Genomic DNA, 23,967 nt, shown 5'->3' with positions numbered 1-23,967 from the left:
CCATACTCCTAGTATGCCAGGAGTGTCACTGCAGATGAAAGATTTTTTTAATATCAAAAGTTTTATATAGAGAGGTATTCAGAAACAACTTTGATTATACAGGCTTCAGTTATTCAGATCTAGGATCCTCTGTTATACGGATAATTAAGCTAGTACTGTTTAATTGAATTTTGTTTTCACAAGGCATTTGTAAAATTAGTTATTCTGATGTTCTTCTGTTCAGCGCAGAAGTAGCTATCTGAATTAATTTAATATTAAAAATTAATCTCCTAGGTAAATGAGAATGTAAAAATATATATTCAATTTCACAATTGATAAATGATTAATAGATGAATTCCATTAACAGAAACAGCAGGGGGAAAGAGGGATATTGTCTATGTCTGAAAAAGCAAATAATCTGCAGAAGACATCCTGGTAAATTCTTTTGCAGAACTAGAGTAGAATAAATTAAAAGAAATAATTCAAGAAAATTATTTAGCTACAATATATTTTATAGTAAATAAAGCCAAAACATTTCATAACAGCCTTTGGTAATGAATGATACTACTGAGTGTAATCCACAACATGCCATTGGCTACTTTACTCCAATGGTTTTCAACCTTTTCAATTTGCAGACCCCTAAATATTTTCAAATGGAGGTGCAGACAAAATTTTGAATGGGGATGCAGACCCCTTTGAATTGTATGTGTAGGTATTCAGATACTTTTGACTGATCATAGTCATATTTTGCAGACCCCTTAGACATAGTCTACAGACACCCAGGGGTCTATGGACCATAGGTTGAAAACCACTGCTTTACTCTATTGACTGCTCTACATAACCTCATTACAGTACAGATCATAGAACAGAAGCGTGTTAAATTAGGATTGGAAGGGACCTCAAGAGGTCATCTAGTCCAATCCCCTGCTTAAAGAAGGACCATCCAACAATATCATCCTAGCCAAAGCTTTATCTAGCCGGGTCTTTAAAATGTCTAAGGAGGAAGATTCTACAATCTCTCTGGGTAGCCTGCTCCAGTGCTTTACTACCCTCCTGGTAAGAAAGGTTTCCCTCATATCTAACCTAAACTCCCCTTGCTGCAGCTTGAGACTGTTGCTCCTTGTTCTGTCATCTGCCACTGAGAACAGTCTAGCTAAATCCTCTTTTGAATCCCCCTTCAGGTAGCTGAAGGTCACTGTTAAATTCCCTGTCAGTCTTCTATTTTGCAGACTAAATAAGCCCAGGTCCCTCAGCTGCTCCTCAGAAGTTATGTCCCCTGGCCCCCTCACCATTTTTGTTGCCTCTGCTGGACTCTCTCCAATTTGTCCATATCTTTTCTATAGTGGGGGACCCAAAACTTGACACACTACTCCAGATGTGGCCTCACCAGTGCTGAATAGAGGGGAATAATCACTTCCCTCGATTTGCTGGCAACACACCTACCAGTGCAGCCCAGTATGCCATTAGCCTTCTTCACAACAAGGGTGCACCATTGGCTCATATTCAGCTTATTGTCTACTGTAACCCCCAGGTCCTTTTTGGTAGAACTGCTGTTTTGCCAGTCAGTCTCCAGCTTGTATTGGTGGTGACTGTGTATTTCTTTCTTAATATAAACTCTATGTATTTCTGCAGTAGGGACACAGTCCAGTCTCACAGCACTACAAACAACAGCTTTCTAACCAAAGCTAAAACTGGAACATTTAAAGAAAGCCTGGGAAAGATTTCAGAACAGAAATCAAGTTAATGCTAGGGATTACTGATGTTCTCATTCTCCAAAACTGCATGGCCTAGTACACAATGCTCTTCTATAGATAATAAGTCTCTCTGTTTCAAAGACAGTGACTTCTCAGAGTTAGTAAAGAGTGCATTCATTAATGTGTGGGTCTCCTGAGGCATGTCTGCATTGCCTGTTTTTTCAAGAATTTATCTACTTATGGCAGGTATCAGGCTTGAATTTACCAACTGGTTTTGTCCTATATTGTTTATGACAATGTAAGCAAAAAGGACCAATTCTTCATTTTCACTACTTCCATCTAGGAGATTTTCCCATCTAAAGAAATCAATACAGTGATAAATAAAACAAACATAGCAGAAAATAATTCTCCAGAAGCAAGTTCAAACAATTCAGATTACCCAGACTACAGTTAATAGCATAAAGTCACTTATCTATATTAGGATAACATTGCAGAATGACAAACATATGGCTAAAACTCAAGCTTTTCTCCGGCAGTGCTCTCACAAAAAATTATTGAACTTCCTCATTTATCAGCCATCTAATTACCAGAGGATACTCTCTCTCATAATAAGCATACTATGGCACAATCACCCAGGATGCTGAGTCTCTTTTCCAGGATATAACGCAGCTTAAAAGATCCTGATGTAGGTAGTTAAACAACACAAATCATCACATAGGATCACTAGTTCTGGCATCTCAATGGTTAATGTAGAGCTTTTAAATTTTCTGAGGGAAGATCGAAACAACAGTCAACTTTTGCGCAGCTCAAACGCACCGCACTTTCAGGCATTCCATTTAATTGTAAAAAACAAAACAAAACAAAAACCTCACTAGGTCATATTCATTTATTTATTGATGTGATTTATATGTTGCTTTTTCCCAACAAAGGCTTAGGGTGGCTTACAGTAAGAAATGTAAACAGAGTCCTACTAAGCAGCATCTCCGCCTGGTTTATTTGCTAAATGCCTGCCCAGATAGGAAAGTCATACAGCGCTTACAAAAGATGTCCAGGCTTGGGCTCTGGCGGGACTGGAGAGGGAGAGACTTCTAGAGCTGGGGAGCAACTGCTGAGAATGACCGCCCATGTGCTTTCTCCAAATGGACTTGATGTACTGGTGGCACTTGCAGGAGGTTGCTTTCAGGTGACATTACAGATTTGCAAGAGAGCATGAAGGAGAAAAGATAGCCCCTTAAATATGGCAGAACAGTATGACAGTTTTATAACAGTATGACAGATCTGAAACATCAAATGGAGGTTAAGACAATGGACTAATTTCAAGTCTTCTGGTTTAATGTTAAAGTATAAAATAATCTGACTTTTAGTAGCTGGGTATGAGTCAAGCAAATTCTGTTGCTGCATGTTGCAATGCTTCTAAATTTTGATAATCTGCTATCTGAAAACTTCCACAATAACCTCCAATATCACCAACAACACTTCTCCTTCTCTAATTTATAAGCAGGATGTACATTTTTATCTCTGAAATAAAAAAGCCAAGAAAAACAGCAAAAGGAAAAGAACTTGCTTTTTTTTGGTTGGTTGTTTCTCTGTGCTTAACGTAGACTGCAGCACAGTAGGATCATTTGCTTTGAATAATATGCACCATTTGTTTTGGAGTTGAATGCTCTGTTTAGCTATTCTATCAAACACACATCTGCTACTATTCCTGCTTTTAAAATGCTTGATAAACAAGTATCTGGAAAAGATTTATCTTTGTACCCATTACTTTACCCTTAACAAATTAATCATTCAGACTGCAGAGTACTGTAATGGCAGGGAAAAACCATCCCTCCTGTTTTCTAAAAGAAAATGGGGAAGAGAGAGAAAGGGTGGGGGGGAGCCCTTAAAAAAAACAGATATAAAATTTCAAAATAGCACTATAATTTAACTAAATTGGTATTTAAGAACACCCGGGGGGGGGGGGGGGGAAGGGGATGGGACAGGTAGCATTCCTTTAGCAAAAAGGATAGCCTGAGAAAAAGATTTTAGCTGCTTAAAATCAGAGCTTAAGCAGAATACAAGTCGAATATACTACTAGAAAATGAGAGGTATGCACATAAAAACTTAACAGTTCAATATGTTAAGAAAGCAAATGCCACTTAAAATAGCTTTGACATAGCTGCCCAAAGTGAAATGGAAAACAATAAGGCAGCCTATCTAAGGTTGTGTCAGCATTAAAGAAATTTCTGTATGACAACTGGAGAAGATAATAGATGCAATGCAGCACATCCAGTTCTCTCCCAGAACTCACTTTAGTCCTTTCGTAATCAACTCATGAAAACCGTGAAGTCGAATCTGCTATCATGATAGTACTGCAATACAGCAGCGGGTGAGAACTGGGATAAAGGTACTAATGGACTTTTACCCATGAGACTGTTTCTCCAACCTCAATGTCTTTGTAATAGCTTCAGCTTAGTTGATAGTAAAATTCCATTTACACTCAGCTTGTATATTGGTATGCGTTTTGTTTGTTCTCCTCTTGACCTCATCCTGACCCGCATTCCTGTTTTGTATTCGTTTTATGCTTTGAAGTAGGGTCACAAAAATGCTAACCACAAGACTCTGTTGACACCTGAGCAGCTGCCAGAAGCATCAGATCCATGACACGGATCCCACGGGAAGTTTGTCAACAAAAAAATGACACATTTCAAGAGGGTTTTCTTCTTCTTAAATTGGTGTCTTGCAATTCCTCCCACACAACTACTTTATATAGTATATAGATTGGTGGTAGAAACTAGAAACCATATCCTACTAGTCTTAACTAGTGCTGATACAGCCAATACTTTCATCAGCCTCAGTGGTATATCTGGTAGATTAAGGCCTGCAAAATTCAAGTTCTCTGTGCCAGGACTGAGATGAAGGTGACGTAAGCCAGCTGCACTGGCTTCATGCCACTGGAGGATTTCTGCATACTTGAAGACTCCTTAGCTAGCCACTTAGTACAAAGCAGACAAAGCTGACCTATTGCTGTGATCAGCAGAATTTAAAAGATGAACTAGAACCACACGAACAATAGCATCTTAATGTGTGCAGCAGTGAGTACCCCTTACTTTCTTTGATTTCCTCAGGAAAAGCTGTCACTGCTGCACTACTTGGACAGATACTTTAGAGCTACCCTGGTCCTCCAAAATCTGTAAGTACAAACTGGGAATTTCTCATTCCGAATGCCTGTTGTTTTATGACAGTGCTATTTTGAATTCTTTAGTTGGGGAGGTGCGATGGGCTCAGGGTAGGCTCTGGCTTCTGACACTCCGTGGTGGTCGGACTCACCTGCTATGCTCTCCAGCCTCCTTCACTTCCCGTCTCCCACCTGCCATGCATTTGATGGTACCTGCACCAGGGCACAGCACAGTCTAGGAGCAGAGGTAAGCGGGGACAGACAGAACACAATGCAGCCCAGTGGCTGGAGGCAGCTGGCACCAGCCGCTCCCGGCGCCGCTGCAGCCAGGGCTGGGGGGGTGAGTGCCACCCTGTTCCCTCTGCTTTGCTGCCTTGTGCAGCCCTGGGAGCAGCACCCCTCCCCCCCTGCCCCTTCCCTACTCCCAGCCTCACTCCCTCCCTCACTGCCATGGGAACATACCCCTATCTGTTACATTGTAAAGTGGGTTCATTTTATGTGAATTCGATTTATGCGCCATTCTCCGGGAATGTATATACCGCATATATCGAGGGAAACCTGTACTGTACTAACTGTGGTCCTGAAGCTACCCACATAACCATGTCTATACCTTGCATGTATTAGTTGCAGTTTGAAGGGGGCTGGGGTTGGCTGAGGGGTACGGGGGATATTTCCAAATACTCTTATTTGGCATCTAGCCATATTGAATGCCCAAGCCAATATTGTCATCAACCAAACATGAGAAAACATTCTGCACAACATCTAAAACAGATCAGCTCTTGCTTGTTTTCACTGTCATACTTTCACTAGTTCAGCACCATGCATTTGATCATTGTTCATTATTTCAAATGTAGAATCCCTTGTAATTTTTAAGGGCTTCTTAAACAGGCCTATATTATTAGAATCAACTTAATTTTAAAACTTACTTCCAAAATCCACCCTTTGTGTTTTTGTTTCATTTAATGCATACTGTGATTCCCACTGATTAATATCATGGGTCTTAAAATGTTGGAGAGCTTCCCATAACAGTATCCAGTAAAGTGATCATAGGCTGAAGTAGAAGTTGAAAGTACAGCTTCAGTATAAAAGATTTCCAGGATTGTGTGAGAAAAGCCAAGGGCTTCCTTAATTATGCATTATGTGCATTTAAAAAAAAAAGTTGGCACGCTGCAAAAAGGTTAGTATCCCACCTAAACAAAGTTAGTTACAATGGATGTTACTGTCTCAATATTTTTAGCTTCAAGGTATCCCCCCTTGATAATTTTTCAGAATTCAGGGGCACTCCAGCCGAGAACCATCAAACTAGACCGTGCTAAGCAAACGTGGCAGATCTAAGACCTCACCCCACTTGGCCGTGCTCTTTCCACCATCTTCCCCTTCCCAGCTTCTGGCCTGTACCTAAAGGGGCAATCACTGCTCCTCCAAGGGCTTGAAGTGACCAGAGCCACATTCACCTCACAGTCCCTCCCACCAGTCCTGGGAGCTTGACAGGGTCAGGAGCTAAGCCAGGCTAGAAAGTCCACTTGGCTGCACATGCATCAGAGCATGCTCTGGGAGCTTGGCAGCTGAGAAGCAGTTATGGGTGCTGCTTGTTGTGGGGTACTGGGTGGGAGGAGAAGTGACTGCTTACCTCCTGGCGCACAGCCCAGACACTGTGGCACCCCTGAAAGGATCTTGTGGCAACCAGGGTGCTACAAAACCCCAGCTGAAAATCACCTTCAAACAAGGTATTAAGGGCAAATGGTCTAAATGTATAAATCTAAGAGCATAATGAATTAGAGATAAGAGCATAGAAGCAGCCTGAATAAGAACCTTGGTAAATCTAGGTTGTTGCCTCAAGCCATTGTTAGGAGTTGGAAGAGGTAAATAATCTAAAATGCACTTGGGTCAATGCTACAAAGTCAGCTGAACACGTACCTATCTGAAGGCAAAACATGGCCCTAAACAGATACCAAGATGCATTTACATTATTGTATAAATACCACCTCAGTGAATGTTTTGATAACATATTTGGGGTCAGGAAGGAATTTTACTCCTGGGCCAAATTGGTATGGACTGTGGGGGTTTTTGCCTTCCTCTGTAGCAGGTGGTGTGACCCTCTACCCCAGATCTCCTGAGCATTGACTGACATTTTATAGAAGCAGGACATAGGTTGCTTTGGTTTCCCTACTTTACCTGTGGTAGGATAGAGTGTTAGGTCTGTGTTGTGTCAGGGTTGAGGGTAGTCTCATGTAGAGTTAAGGTTATGGTTGTATGGGATGGTTTGGATAGGCAGGAGGCTGAACTAGATGACCTCTGGAAGTCCCTTCCAGCCCTACTTCTCTACAACTCTACAACAAGAACAAATAAAAAATCAGTAGGGATTCCAGATGGCAAAATCCCATGGAAATAAGCAATTGGCAATATTCAAATATTGACAACTGATTTAAGACTTTGTCTTATATAACACAAATCATATTTCATTTGCACTGGACTCCCTCTAACTTAAAAAATGTAATATAGTGCCAGTAGGCACAAGTTGGAGATGTGATGCATTGCAAGCAATGATTGGTCACATGTTTTGATCATGACCTATTATTAGTTCTTTTGAAAAGACATTATAACTAGAGTTAACATGGTTTTGAACCACTGATACCTTTGGCAAGTGGTTTGTTCCTAGGTATACCCTAAGAAATACAAACCAAATACTTCCCAAATTGCACTTCTACCGTAGGCCTTATTTTTAACATGAATTCTTAGAATATTTTGGTAGGTAGACTGTTGCTCAATGCATATTTCGCACATCTCTTTTCTTCTTCTAACCCTCTGTCACAGAGTACACCTCCAGGAATGGCCTCGGCACACTTTGGTGTCTGAACTACCCTGCGTCACCTAGACTCACCTGATCTCCCCAAGCTACTGCCTAACCTCATTTGTTGCGATTTAATGAAATGTTATTATAAAGTTAGAGAGACTGTTCCCTGGGACTGGGATGAGTCCTTGGGTGCCCTCCCCCCTCTCTTTTACACCGATAGCTTCTTGATGTACCCAGCCCTATCATTCTCAGGGCCTGCACCCCACTAACATATCAAGCTTCTGCCCCAGAGCTACCTTAGGGGCATCAATCATGGCTTTCAGCCTTCCCCATAATGCCCATATCTCATGGGTGTTACTCAGTCTCCATTCATTGAGTCTCTCAGCTCAGATGCTTGCTCCTGCCCATTTGGGTTCCAGACCCTCTGTCCAGGCTTCAGCCCTCTCAGCCATAGCCCCATTCTCTAGTCATAGCCTTCAGCCTTAGCCCACTGGCTCTTGCTTCAGCTCCACAACGTCAGACCTCTTATGTTCCTGCCCAGTGCAAAGGCTCCAGCTGCAGAGACCCCAGGGACCCTGGTGTGACCACCAAACCGCCCCTTATAGGCACTCCCGAGCCACCAGTAGTTACTCAAACCACTGCTAAGAACTCTAACCCTGATGGGTCAATAAGGAAAAACCCGAAAACACACCCTGCCTGGTGAACTGAAATAGCTCTCAGCAAAATTTTTTTAACTTTCCTGGAATCAGCTTATAAACTGGGCCAGCTCCTCCCATGCCAGTCAGCTGATCCTAACTCACAGTTCTGGCACAGGGGGTTTTCTATTATCCATTTTCAGCCTCATTTGCCTCCAGCCATCTCTGCCAGAGGCGATCAGTTTCACCTGAGATCAGTTTCTTTCCCATCAGCAGCATCTGCACCAATGACCAGTCTGAAGCTCAGTCTTAGTCTGGAGCTCCATTTGGGTGCAGCCTCTAATTAGATACCTTGTCTCTCCCATTAGCTGCCACCACAGGTTCTCTCTTTTTTTCTCCTCTGATTGGGGTTCTTTTCTCTACAGGGTCCAGGACTAAGTATGTCAGTATGTCATCCTGTTCTGCAGCAACACTCTCCCTATCCAAGTCCTTGCTCCTCTGGGCCACAAAAATTCTTGAAGGGGCCATTTCATTTGATCCTGTGCATCAGTCTTTTCTCTGTAACAGGGCTTGGGGGTCCCCTGTTACACCCACCCTCTTCTCTTCTCCTCCCCATTTCCCTCTCATTGCTTGTTGTTTGTAACATAGTTTGGTTTTACATGTACACTGGGTATACACATTTTTCTGATTTTATATAGTATTTAAAAAAATCAATAAAAACTATTAGGAGCTGCATGTGTTATGAAAGGAACAATGTTTTTATTTCCATCTATGCCAGTTTTTTTTTTAAACTCGGCAAGTGCTTCAAAACATAAGATATGAATCACTTATAACCCGAGGCTACATCCTACCGTGATGCTGTATTATTCAGCAAGTTTAGCAGGCTTTCAACTGTGAGAGAAGCTACCCAAACTCTGAACACAAGCAGGCAACTCACACTGGAGCTTGAGTCAGACTGCTCTAAACACATCATTCATACAGAATAATGCAAAGGCTTAACAAATGGACTTCAACAGGATCAAAATTTAGTCTTAAAAGTGCAGCAGATCTTAGCAAAACACTTCCGCCTGAAGTACTGTTATGGCAAAATTTGAAAGGTTATTCTCCACTTTGAGGGGGAGAAGCAAAATGCAAAAGAAATGGATGAGCCCCACACTGTATTAACTAAGAAAGCTAAAGGTACACAGGCACTGAGAACCAATGCATAAGCAGTGTAGCCAGGAATTGTTAAGGCAAGAGAAATGAAGGAAAAGGTTTCACAATTTCATATGAAAGTGTTTGGGATGGATAAATCTAAATTGCTGCTACTGTGCATTATGGCGAACTTCCTATTCAGCACCCCATTATCTGAGTAATGCAAAACACCTGAAGTAAGAGGAACAAAATGTTAATTTATAGGCCTGTGCGAGTCTGCAGTGATCCGATCCAGCTTCGGATCTGGCTGCTTCAGATGGCAGTGATCCAATCCAGAGCTCCGGACTGGGTTTCCACCTCAGAACTGCCTCGGAGATCTGGCCATAGGGTATAATGGGGAATCAATTAAATATCTATAATTTTGTTGTTTTTTGTCCGATTTGGATGAAACTTTGCAGGCACGGTAGCCTCTGCTGAGAGCATGAAACCTGCCAAGTTTCAAGAAGATCAGTGCAGGAGTTTGGGAGGAACTGTACCCCAAATTCTTGAAAGCCAAACTCATGTCACGTCTATATGTTACAATGGGGGGAAGGGGGTAAAACTGCAGGGCTGGTAGCTCTTACTGAGGCCACAAAGCCTGCCAAGTTTCAAGGAGATAGGTGCAGGGGTTTGTGGGGAACTGCACCTCAAGCTGCAGACAAGCAAAACTCGTGCCATGGGTGCCTTAACACACAGCAGGGTGACAGCTGCAGGGATGGTGGCCCCTGCCGTGACACCTGCCAGCTGTCAAGGAGATTGGTGCAGGGGGGTTCTGGGGTCCTGCATCCCTAGCTGTTGACAGACAAAACTTATGCCAAGACTATGTCTGTCTTGGGACACTTGATTGCATTGATTCTTTCCTCTCCTTAGCATGGGTTTGTAGGTGCTAACTGATGCTCGTTAAGTCATTATGTAGTAGCTAGGTCCTGTGTATTGAGCTGGTCCCTGAGTCCCTGGTCCCTGAGTGAATCATGAGTGATTGATTGGTAATTGGGAACACAGCAGCTTAGCAGCCAGGCCTGCAGTAGTGTCTCCCCTCCCTGCCCCAAGACAGACACAGTCAGTCCCACAAGAACCCATGGCACGAGTTTTGCTTGTCCACACCTTGAGGGGCAGTTCCCCCCAAACCCTTGCACCGATCTTCTTAAAACTTGTCAGGCTTTGTGGCCTCAGTAATAGCTACCAGCCCTGCAGTTTTCACCCCCCTCTGTTGTAACATATAGATGTGACAGGAGTTTTGCTTTCAAGAATTTGGGGTGCTGTTCCCCCAAACTCCTGCACTGATCTTCTTGAAACTTGGCAAGTTTCATCCTCTCTGCAGAGTCTACCACCCCTGAAAATGTCATCAAAATCGGCCAAAAAAAACAAAGTTATAGATATTTTATTGTTTCCCCATTATATCCTACGGTCAGATCTCCGAGGCAGCTCCAAAGCTCTTTGGGAAGCCTAACGAGGCCAGTGCTTCAACCTGGATGTGCTCTTTCGGACCCCAAAGCTTCCAAAGCTTCTCTGGATCTGAAGCTCTGCCAGTCAGTCTCACCTCCATCCTTGGCAAAATCTTTGAAAAAATTATCAAGGCTCACATTTGCGAGAGCCTGGCAGGACAAATTATGCTGAGGGGAAACCAGCATGGGTTCGTAGCAGGCAGATCGTGCCTGACTAATCTAGTCTCTTTTTATGATCAGGTTACGAAATGCCTGGACACAGGAGGAGGGGTGGATGTCATATACTTAGACTTCAGGAAGGCCTTCGATACGGTATCCCACCCCATACTGGTGAACAAGTTAAGAGGCTGTGACTTGGATGACTACACAGTCCGGTGGGTGGTGAATTGGCTAGAGGGTCGCACCCAGAGAGTCATAGTGGATTGGGTTGGTTTTGACCTGGAAGGGTGTGGGCAGTGGGCTCCCACAGGGTACGGTCCTTGGACCGATACTCTTTAATGTCTTCATCAGCGACTTGGACGAGGGAGTGAAATGTACTCTGTCCAAGTTTGCGGATGACACAAAGCTATGGGGAGAAGTGGACACGCCGGAGGGCAGGGAACAGCTGCAAGCAGACCTGGACAGGTTGGACAAGTGGGCAGAAAACGACAGAATGCAGTTCAACAAGGAGAAATGCAAAGTGCTGCACCTAGGGAGGAAAAATGTCCAGCACACCTACTGCCTAGGGAATGACCTGCTGGGTGGCACGGAAGTGGAAAGGGATCTTGGAGTCCTAGTGGACTCCAAGATGAACATGAGTCGGCAGTGTGACGAAGCCATCAGAAAAGCCAATGGCACTTTATCGTGCATCAGCAGATGCATGACAAAGAGATCCAAGGAGGTGATACTTCCCCTCTATCGGGCGCTGGTCAGACCGCAGTTGGAGTACTGCGTGTAATTCTGGGCGCTGCACTTCAAGAGGGATGCGGACAACCTGGAGAGAGTCCAGAGAAGGGCCACTCGTATGGTTAAGGGCTTGCAGACCAAGCCCTACGAGGACAGACTAGAGAACCTGGACCTCTTCAGCCTCCGCAAGAGAAGGTTGAGAGGCGAACTTGTGGCTGCCTATAAGTTCATCACGGGGGCACAGAAGGGAATTGGTGAGGTTTTACTCACCAAGGCGCCCCCGGGGGTTAAAAGAAATAATGGCCACAAGCTAGCAGAGAGCAGATTTAGACTGGACATTAGGAAGAACTTCTTCACAGTTAGAGTGGCCAAGGTCTGCAACGGGCTCCCAAGGGAGGTGGTGCTCTCCCCTACCCTGGGGGTCTTCAAGAGGAGGTTACATGAGTATCTAGCTGGGGTCATCTAGACCCAGCACTCTTTCCTGCTTATGCAGGGGGTCGGACTCGATGATCTATTGAGGTCCCTTCCGACCCTAACATCTATAAATCTATGAATCCTCGCACAGCCCTTAATTTGGCATGTAAAACTCAGTACGCTTTTTCGGCACCTATACACATGCAGTAAGGCTGCTCTGACACGCTGTAATTACAATTAATTGAGTCTGCTGGAGCATGGTAATCACCGTGTTCCAGCACACTCCAGCATCACGTGTATCAGCATCCCCGCATTGAAAAATGGCTGTGGGGGCACTTTGACAAGCTTTAGTTAAAGCGTCCCTGCCACCATTTTTAAGCACAGGGTTTCTGATACTCATGACACTCTGGGTGTTTTAATTCTTTAATTAGAGTGGCTCTTAGAGTGACTCTAATTAAAGTGCCTCTGTCCCCAACCACAGCACGTGTGTAAATGCCCTTCAACGACACTTTTTTTTAAAATGTGTTCACTATTTTAGATTACAGCCCGTTCCTCATTGGCACAGGAAGGCACTTTTGAGTAATAAAACAAACATGGCAAATTTGGAACTGGAATAAGCATTGCTTTATTCTTTTAACCTGAGGGTTCACAGGGGAGGCAGGACATATGTAGTTCTTTATTCTATGGAAGCTACAGCATTTCCAGGTAAAAGAGAAGCAGCAAACAATATGCCAACAATAGAAGAAATCTTTCAGGGACAAAATAAACTATAAATCTTTCTAAATGTAAAACTTTTGTTAGTTTCATCTCTTTTATCCTAGAAGCTATAAATGAGTAATATGCTTCTTATTATTTCTGTTTATCACTAGAATAATCTGTATTCATAACTGCACTTTCAGGAATAAGATGAGGTTATTTTGTTTTCAGCAGGTACAATTAGACAAGAAATACAGTATCAGCTTTCAAAGAAATTTAAGACTAGATCTAAATCTCTCTCTAAGCAGAGGACTTAGGCATAAGTTATGTGCTTAAATCCCCAAAAGTGATCCGGATAAACCTTGCTCCAGCAGCTGTAAAACCTCTCAAGCACCTATGCTTTGAATTGCTCAAGACAAGCAATTCAATTAATTACAAAACACAGCAGGAAATTAGCAGTACAAGTTGTAGCAATGGTGCCAATTCCCAAACTTCAGCCCTATAGTCTAGTGGTTAGAGCACTTGCCCAGTAAAGTGGAAGACCTACATTTCAGGCCCACACCTCAACTCCACAGGAAAGTAGCCTGACCACAGGTGTGCATGGAGACTCCTTCCACCCCTTCTGTTGAAGCTGAATCACTGAGCAGCCAAGAGTGCAAGATCCATGGGACCATAGGGTTGCCAGTGTCAAACCAATCAGAGCGGTGCTGTCTGGCTGACAAGGCTCCTTAAGGGGCCAGGAATTTGAGGGCTGGGCAAACAGGTGTGGGGCTCACTGCCAAAATCTGAGGCACAGAGCTCCATCAGGGGACCCCTGCTGTTGCTACTTGCCTTTCCACTGCTGCTGTGGCAATCAAATCTTGCCAGTGAAGAGCCACGCCACAGTGACATAGCTCAGAGGGTGGGGTGAGTTTGACATGCCTGCTGTACAAAAATAAGTTAGTGTTGCATTCTTAAAACTATGGCCATTGTTTCCACAGAATTCATGGAAAAATATTCACAGAAAAATTCATGGTTCCATACTTGCTCTAAAAAAGGAAACTAAAAAGAAGAGATTTGCTGTGAGGGCTAGTCATTCCAAATGTACACAAGTGCTTCAACAAAAGTAATGATGGCAGTAATAATTTGGTAAAATATCCTCAATTTATCAAGTGACAATAATTTTCCAGGGAGAGAGGTGCTTCCCATTTGTGCTTCATATTTACAGATGGCATCATGTTGGTGCTACGCAAAAATATCCATGAAATCCTGTCCTCACTGAAGTCAGTGACAAATGCCTCCCTGACTTCAACTGGCCATGGTTTCCCGCAAGTTAACTTTCATTTTTGCAAGATATCTAACAAAAGCCTCAGTAAAAAAAAAGAAAAGGAAAGGATTTTTTTAACTAGAGAAACAAAAGGGCTAAATTCTACTCTGCAATACATAGGTGTAGACTCAGCAAAGATACTGTACTCCTATTTCAGAGTAACAATGAGATATTTAGTTTAAATTGTAATAGGTAATGCAACAAAAAAGCAGCTCACCTTCCGAGGGGGAGGTCCATGGTCATCCAAATAAGTGGAATTTCCTAGAAAAAGGAGAGACAAAAAATTAAAATGTTGCAATGCACATTCAAACTCACCAAATAATGTAGTACTTATTTGTTGAAATTAACGTCTTTCCCCCCAGTGGTTCTGAATTGTCAAGTAAACCAAACCAATAAATGCTCTGTTTTTATTCATATTTTACTTTAAAAAATACTACATTGATCAGGCTTACCCACACAATTAAACATATAAATTCAGGCATCTCCCTCCATCAAGAATTCTATTTAAAAAATAAAATCTAATGTTACTCTAGGACTGACTCTTAGATTTTGATATGATGAAACTGCTAGGCCTGGTATGATACTGGAACTTGAATTCTGGTTCCTTTACATGGTTCCACTCACCCATTTTCAATCTCTAAATATAAAAATGAATAAAACCCCATATTATTATGGCAAGCATCCTGTTAACTTCAGTGGGCCATCTCTTGCAGGACATCATGGAAATGCACTGGCTAGTTACAGATGTGGCGCACAGGCTCCAAACAGTTCCAGTCCAATCCTCTTTGGCCAGAAAGAAAATGGTTTGATAAATACTTGCGGAGCTTTATGCAACACCAGAAAGAGCACCGAGTGCTCTGAACTAAGGAGGTGTGAAGGAGGTTTGCTTTAATAGCTTCATACAGCTAATTCAGTGTCATACAATTAATTTATCCATCTTTACAAGGAAAATTCAAGTTGGTTTTTTTTCATTTTTTACCTAATTCTTTAAAGTTTAGAAATCAGCAGTCTGACATTGAGAGGGCTTCAACAATTAAACAATCAAACAATTAATTCAACAACAAATCTAGATGTCATGTAAAACCCATCCCAAATGATAATGGGCATTTATACATATGCTCCAGGAGGCGCAGGGCATTTATGCATGTGCTCCAAGAGCTGCGTTAATTAAAAGCTCCTGGAGTGTCATGTGTTTCAGCGTCCATGCGCTGAAAAATGACAGCAGAGTACTTTGAGCTAAAGCTCGTCGAATGAGCTTTAGTTCAAAGCACCTCGTCATTTTTCAGTGCAGAGACACTGATACACATGACGCTGGAGGCTGGAGTACGTTAATTTCCACGCTCCAGCAGACCTGATTAATTAAGTCTGCTCCAACGCACTGGAATTACAGTGCATTGGAACAGGCTCCCTGCATGTGTAGAGGTGTCCATGTGATTTTTTCTTCAAAGCTTCCTTTGTTTTGCATGATATTCCACAAATACAGAGGCCCTGATAATCTTAAATTAACTAAATTCTCTAAAAATATAACATTTTTTCAGTCACAGCATCTCTCAGATCACTGAAAGCAAAATCTCATCTTCATGATATTCTTATATCAAACTCCCTGTCCTTGTATGACTAATTATTTTATAACTGCAGGTAGTTTGGATGGCTTACTATTTTCTGCATACAAAAAAGTAATGCGTTTACAATTCTGTTCTACCAGTAAGATTCCAAATCACCTGGAAAGTAATTCCATTCAGAGGCAACTAAAATAAGTCCTGTATGGTTTCTCAATAATAGTTTCTTATACACCCATACCTACTGATAAGACATATTTGGTGTGGAAAATTTAGCAGTTCAGAAAAATATATAGCTACTTATAGACTGTAATTGCCAAAAAAGTATGCTAATGCCCCTCTTTCCACTGTTAGCCAAGACTACATTTCCCCATGATCCAGCTGTCAGTACATACTAGCTTTCCTTAACAATAAGGAGTTTGTATGGGGTAGTTAAACACATCTAGCAACAGCCCTTCAAGCCCTCCCGTAATTAATGCAGCCAAGAGAATGCTGTTATTGATTTTTAAATGGCTTTTATAGCTTTCTCTTAGCTTCAAGAAAAGTATTCTTTTCTGGCCTGTGTTAAAACAAGTGACCTTTATTAGGCAAGGCAGGAACTTCTTAAATAAATAAGCATATTAAAATATTGTAGATAACCTCTGAAAAAGTGGCAACTCATTAAAAAGTATGAGATATGTAATGGGCCCTTTTGAAAATATTAACTCTATTATTGGAAGAAGTAAGTTAAACCTGTCTATTCATATACAAAGTCATGCTACTACACTGAAGGTATTCCAGGCACTCAGAGTTTACTCGAATTAAAAGAACATTAATTATACCTTTAGCAAACAGCTGTCACAACTAATTTTGTTGAAGAGAAGGATCTGAATAACCACTGCTTTCTTTTTCCCTTTGATTTCTAAAGAGATCATTGCATTCATACTATGTACTGCAGCTTGCACTGTGTTCTTTAGAAAGACTGAAATATGGTTTGAACTAACTTCATGGAAAAAAATCCTTTTGAAATGCATATTAAAACTGAATATGGTCAAATTAATAACACCTCACCCTTCTGCACCATTCATTTGTTTATGCTCTATTCACTTCCCTCACCTCCCATTTTAATGCCTATTTTCTGGTGTTTCAGCTAATGGAATCATCTTCAAATTGGTCTAGGAACAGATATTTTGTACGCTTGATTTCCTGCTTTTAAACCAGATTTTAGATTGCAGCAGTCAGATTTGGTAATCTGCACATATTTAGAAGTCATTATTCAGATTCTAACCTGGTGAAGGAACACTAATCTCCCATGGAAGTCTCTGGGCCAAATTTTGAAGTGACAAATGGTGATCAAGTTGGTCATGACACATTACAAATGGTGACAGTTTAAAAAGAAGTATCGATTTGGAATCTAGAGAAGACAGACAGCTCTCTTTCTTCCCTCCTCTACCTAGTGGTATAACAAACTAAGTTGGAGCTTGTGGGGCAAACCCTGCAGAATGGGAAAGGGAAGGGGAAGGCTGCAAGTCTACTTTGATTCTGTTACTCTTAAAGCATCAGCAGCTGGGAACTGTTTTTCAATGCTGCAGTGGCATGAACTTGTATGAGTGGCAGTGGGGTTAAGGGGTGATTCCAGCACCACTTCTAACTTGGAGCCCATGCTCTGAGGCATGTTTCCCACTTACTTCAACCCTGTGAAGACTCCTCTGCACATACTACCATTGATCACACTACATTGCAGGACCAAGCCCTAAAGTTACAAAGCCACTGGTACAGGACATGGCAGTACATGAGGAACATCTATGCTAGGAAATCTGCAGAAAATCTAGACTCTTGAGCAGTATATATTTTCATATAGAAAAAGAGGTCTTGGACTGCAAGTTAGGCATTACAACTGAGTAGGGATATACAAGATGCTCGAAGAACTTGGGTAAAGAATGCTTAGTAACAGCATTAAGGACTATTATTTCTATGTCTTATTCATAATTAAATAAGGCAAGAACATTTTTTTAAAAATCAGAAAGAAAGGATTTTTTTTTAGTATTTTGGAAGATGACCAAGATGAACTGAAAGTATTTGTGCATGCTATGGAAGATCATTTGGGAGTAACTGAAGTGTGACAATTGTATTTGAACATATTACTTACCGTACAAAAAAAAAAAAAGTTAAAAGAAAGAGTTACAGGAAAAAAAAAAAAGTTTAGTTGGAAGGGAATATGAAGGTGAAATGTAGAGTTTTTAAAATGCCCCTGGTTTTACTGAGGGGAAATCAATAGAACCAGCTGCCAAAGTGAATCAGGCACCCAATTTCCAGCAAATTTTAATTGCATTTGGGTCTTTCTGGTAGCTATCCCAGCCCTTGAGACTCTCCAGGCTGACTAAAATGAGCCAGCAAAACAACTCCCCCTCTCCTCCACGTATATCTGTTCAGACACAAAAGGAAAAAAAACAAAACAAAACAAAAACAGTTTAGCAGCTGCTACATGCCTTTTCTGGCCTAGAGAATAAAGTGCTGAAAACTTGCTCTCAAACCATACAGCATGTAGACGCATGGAAATCCCTTCATTAACAACCTGGATCTTGAAAAGAAATGAAAGGAAGTTTTGCCACTGACTTCAGTCAGATTAGGACTGATCCCTAAAAATAATGTCCTGCTGCTACTTCTGGCCAGACATAATTTTTCAGCGGGCATTCTAAATGTGACCAGCACTTACAGGGGCCATTGTGTGGTAGAGCTCCCTAGAGACAGCTAACAAAATTCTCAGCCCTGGCCTACACAAGTGCCTTTTCACCTTAAAAAACTGCTACCACTGCAAACAGCAACGTGGCTCCACAAGTTGATGTGCTAGTGGCCACCAGCATTTTTACCACTGTGTTAGACCTGTTCTGAGTGAGTGTAGCAGACACACTGTAAGATTCCAACAGCTGGGGGGGGAGAGCTAGAAAAAGGAGCGGGGAGGGAGTTGAGTGGAAAAGTATGCCACATACAATTTTTACATACTCCACTGCAAATATTGATAACTCACCAATTAACACCTCTGAGAGAAACAACAGGTTGTATGGGCTGTGGTCCTATAGACATGACATATACAGATTCAGATCTACTCAAAATTCAATGTATATTGTGCAAAGAAAAAAAAATACACTGGATGTGCAGAAAAGAAGTGGAAAACTGGATGGCTGATTATAAATAATTGTTGGCAGTGCAATAAACTAAAGGGTTCACTCAGATTCAAAGTGTGGGACTTCCAGATGGTCTGTTCTTGTTTTACCCAATATGTCTTGGGTAAAATAAGAACTGTATGGAATAAAAGGTATTTTGCACGTGTGCTCCATACAGATACCACTTCTCCAATTTGTGCAAGGCTGTCGGCAACAGAGCTACCAGCTTCTGCATGCTAATGAAATACTAATATGAAAAGTATGCAAGTCTCGAGGGACAGAAGGAATTGGCATAGATAAAGGGATATGAATATTGCAGGAGATTACAGCTAAATTTTCATGCACATTCAGAAATGTTGGCTTGCCAGAATAGATAGAGGGAAAATTGTTTGATGGTTGGTTAATGACTCTGTAGTTGTTCCAGGTCAGAATCAAAACTTAGGTAAGTCTTCTGTCCAGCTCAAGTAATTAGCTAGGCTTCCTTTGAAGCGTTGGAGTTGTTCAATTTTTAATGCAGATGACAAGAGTAGTCCTAGTATTGCAGTTGCAGGAAGCAAGACCTGATATGCAAGAGAGCAAGAATCTTCCGCTAATCCACCAGATTGGCTTGGCCCATGCATGGGCTCAGAGTTGGGTCCATCTTCTATATGTTACTGTGGGGAGGACTCAGCCAATACCCACTGGCCTCTGTTCTGCTCTGTTAGTTGGGAAACCATGCCAAGAAAATAGACTGTCATTTTGGTGTGGCACTGGAGAAATGCTGCACAAAAGCAGCACTTCCTGGCCGTATACTGATCTCTCTTCTTCCTCCAGCCCTTGATGAGGAAAGCTGTGACTGGCTTTTTCCCACGCATGTCACTCCCTTGCCCATGGCTACTACCTGCTGCCCCACTCCCCGTGCAGCCTGTCCTGCCATCCCAAGCAGGCGGGGTGGACCCTCATGCGGATAGCAGTGCCAGGTGCGCTTAGAGCCCTAGAACACGCCATGCCTCAGCACTGGCAGGCCCCGCACAGCTGAGCTCCCGTGGCTGCTGGAGAAAAGCTGCTTTTGCAATGGCACCTGGTGCCAGGTGGAGTGAAATCTCCTTCACACAGCACCTTACCCCGCCTGTGCACCATCCAAAGTCTCTGCGGTAGCCTTGGCGCTGAGGCTCTTGCTGCGCATGTGGCATTGCCACGGCAGCAGCAGCTGCCACTAACAGTCCCTTTGTTGCTGAGTGCAGTGCCCTGTAACTGCTCCCTGGTACCCCCTTCCTCCCACTATTTACTGGGACCTGCAGTCTGCCATAGGCTCGGGCTGGCAGAGGGGCACAGGGACCGGACTACGTTCGCCAGATGCACCTCTCACAATCTATCTTAACCCATTTAGTAACTAGTCATGTTAAATACCACATTTACTCGAATCTAAAACCCCTCAATTTAAGATGACCCCCCCAATAATTAGATTCCACACACAGAAAAATTTTAATTTGGTATTATTTTTATAAACAGACCTACTGACAAAAACTACAGCAATACCAATAAGTCATAAATTCAACATTAGCTTCAATTTAATTCAAACATTAATTTAACTTAATCTATATCAGCTTCTGTCCAGAACCTGGTGAGGTCTGTCCAGAACCTGGTGAGGGCTCCTCCTTTCTTCAATCCTAAAATTTAGGACTGGTCACATTCACATGCATCTTCACTCTCGCACTCTTCAATGTTCTCATCTTCTCCCTCACCTTCCCACAAACCAGTTTTCAGTTCCATCCATGGCATTGGATAGACAGCACTTCTTGAAGCCTTTAATAATGGATTCTGAGGATATCATTCCCCCAGAAGTGCTATGGTTGGCTTAATCTTCCCACCAGGTGTAAGCGTGTGGTTCCCTGTCAAAAGCCAGTGAGTACTGACACCGTAAATGGTCCTTAAAAGGCTTATTCACTATGATATCCAGTACTTGGAGTTGAGATGTCATACCAGCAAGTACAACTACAAGAACACAATTCACTGACCAAATTTTTGCTTTCACATATGGTGTTAAATGCCCTCTGAATGAATCTAACACTAAAAATCCTCTTTTCTTTAGCAATGCCCCAGGTCACCATTTTCACACATCTAACCAGTCATTCCTCAGTTCACTTGACATCCATCCTTGTTCTAGTCGCTATTCCTGGTAGCAACTTTTATTTTGGAAGAGTTCCATGTTTCCAAATCACATAAGGTAGCAATTTTCTCCCGTCTGCCAATACTGCTAACATCACTGTAATTCACTACTTTTCATTTTCTGTATTTCTCATAATTATGGATTTTGCATCTCTCTCATGGATAGTGATATTGCTCAGCATGTCAAAATAGACTGGAATCTCATCAGCATTGCCTGTCTGGCATAGCAAGTAATCATGAGTTTTGTATAGCCCAATAATGTACCGCTGGGGTTCAACAAGTTTTTCACAACAGTCTGACAGTAATTTTTGTTCAAGTGATGTTCATAGTCTCAGGGCTAAGCCACTGTCACATCCTTTAGATATACTACCCACTACTTGCTTTGAATCTTTGAAGGGGAATGTTCAATTCCTTCACTATTTCTAATGCCTTGAGTCAAAGCACTTCACAGGTGATTGGCATTCCCTCTTTTCTCTTTTCTTGAACATACTTGACAACTTGCCTAACAATTTCAGGAAAGTGACCTTCTTTTGGACTCCCAAATGTTTTCCGTGTGGACTTAGCAGTCTCGAATTTTCCTTTTAAATCATCTCTATAAACACATATTTGCTTCAGTAGCATTATATTTTCTTCCCACTTCACAATTATTTTTTTCAGAATAATTTATAACATTCATTTTAAAATTTGTATCATAGTTGCACCTCATTCTCCTTTTAGCATCTTCACATTTGTACCACTACTACTATTTTTTTCTACGTGGTCTGTCATGGGGGTTTCCTTGCTGCTGTTCACCGCACAGAATTTACCATGGGTTTCTATGGTTTTAAATTTTGGCCAGTCAGTGGCAATCAGGCCCTATATTCTGCTGCTTTCCCTGCTACTCCACCAGGTACTACCCTTCCAACTGCCCCTCCACTGGGTGCCTTGCTGCTACTTGCCTTGCTACTGTTAGATGCCTTGTCATATGCTGGTTCCCTTGGTGCCATTGACTGAAGCCTCACTGTGTGCTAGAACCCTCAACGGCACGCTCATACTGGGTCCTTCATCACCACTTCAAGGTTCCTTATCGCATACCAGATTCCTGATCAGCAAGCGCATTTTGGGTCCTTTGTTGCTGCTGCCAGGACCCTTGCCACCACATGCTGAGTCCCTTGCTGCCACTGCTGGGAGGCTTGCCATGTGCTGGATCTCTTGTTGCTGCTGCTAGGAGTCTCACTGCACAGTGGATTCCTCCCTATTACTGCCTGGACCCTTGCCACGCATTGGGTCCCTCGCTGCATGCTAAGTCCCTTGTCACTGCAAGTCAGGTTCCTCCCTGCAGCATGCAGGATGCCTGGCTGGTCCCTGGTAGTGCCTCCTCCCTGAGTGCTGACCAGCCCTTGCAGGGTCCCTCCCTGCTGCATGCCTGGCCAGCCTCTCCCCACAGCATGCTGGGTGCCTGGCAGGCAGGTGATCAAGTCACTCCTAGCTACTGCCTGCCTGGCAGGTGCTGAGGCAACTCAGCATGAAGTGGCCAGGCTCCTTGAATGCAGTTCAAAATGACACAGCAGACGCAGGCCAGGTACCATCTCCACAGCATATGGGGTTTCTGGCCAGCATGTGCTAAGTTGCTCTGAGCTGCTGCCCCAGTGGCAGGAGCTGAAGAAACCTGGCACACAGCAAGGGACCCAGCCAGGCTGCCAGTGTGTGATGAGTTGCTCCAGCACCCACTGCTGGGGCAGCAGCTCAAAGCGACTCAGCACATGCTGGCCAGAAACCTCACATGCCATGGGGATGGTGCCTGGCTGGCACCAGCCAGGTCATTTCCAGCTGCATGTGAGGTTTCCAGCCAGAGGGTGCTGAAGCAACTTGGCACAGGCTGGCAGGCAGCAGCCTGGAGTGACCCTGTACCTGCTGGCCAGGAACCCTGCATGCTGGGGGGGAGCTTGGGTGCCCTCTACTGGCTGGCCACATGCATTTTCTGGTTTCAGGTAAATTGTATGCCATCATAAGATGAGACTTGATTTTCATCAGGCTGAATGGGGGGGAAAAAAACCACACACCTTATAATCAAGTAAATATGGTAAGTAGCTGCACTGAAGTCAATGGGTTCACCGGCACAAGCAAAGTTTGTAGGATCAGATTGTTTTCAGAAGAGTTGCTGCTTCATAGCTCTACTTCTCTTCTATTTGTACATGCGGAATGTAATTCACAGACATTTAGGGCTGAAAGGGATCTCGTGAGATCAATTATTTCCCTGCATCTGATCTTTCCCTCCCCTTTCATTTTGTTGTTTGTTTTATGAAAGTTTCTGTTCAAAGGGAGTTATAAAACCTCTCCAGCTTATTACAAAACTTAAAAATCAAAAGCCTTATAGCTAAAACAAATATCTTTCTACTGCTTTCCCTAATTGGCATAAGTAGGTTTGGAATTCATTTCTTAGACAAAACTCTAACTATGAATTTTTGCAAACTAATTTCAATCACTACCAGTTTTCCTTTCCTTAAAGCTTAAATTTCTTGTCATCTTCTGTAATTTGACCACAAGTGCATAATGCAATATAAAAGGTAGATTAGGAACATACTGTGCCTGTACAGGCTATTTTTTTCCTCCGACACACTAGTAAACCTGTATAAAATTTTATTATTCTCACATACCAACAAAAAAAGTAAAACTTCATCTGGTTTTAGACTTCAGCATGATTTAATGTAAATATTTTCCATTAGTATAAATGATTTGGCCAATACTGCTCATTTTCACACTATCAAATTACTGGATTAAATTTCTAAAAGACATTTGTGCCTTATGCATTGCCTGTGATCTCAGATAAATTGACACTCCAATGAGGGAAAGTATCCTCTGTTTAAGTCCTTTTTGTTGAAGTACATATAACATTTTTTTAACTAATATGCCAAGCTTAAATAAGCACATACTACTGGCTCTACTTGAACTTTTTATTT

The 23,967-nt window shown here is 42.5% G+C and overlaps 1 protein-coding gene across 4 annotated transcripts in view; it reads right to left on the bottom strand.

Moving 5' to 3' along the window:
- The window catches only part of UST (uronyl 2-sulfotransferase), a 365,729-nt gene that overhangs the window by 233,244 nt on the left and 108,518 nt on the right, over positions 1 to 23,967 (bottom strand). For all 4 annotated transcript variants that reach the window (XM_019488345.2, XM_019488348.2, XM_019488347.2 and 1 more), the window contains exon 2: positions 14,396 to 14,439. In XM_019488345.2, coding sequence (XP_019343890.2) covers positions 14,396 to 14,439 — 44 coding nt within the window. The remainder of the gene's footprint in view (positions 1 to 14,395; positions 14,440 to 23,967) is intronic.

The sequence above is a fragment of the Alligator mississippiensis genome, chromosome 1, assembly GCF_030867095.1.
Source record: "Alligator mississippiensis isolate rAllMis1 chromosome 1, rAllMis1, whole genome shotgun sequence".
NCBI lineage: Eukaryota > Metazoa > Chordata > Crocodylia > Alligatoridae > Alligator > Alligator mississippiensis.
This window is presented reverse-complemented; position numbering and strand designations above follow the sequence as displayed.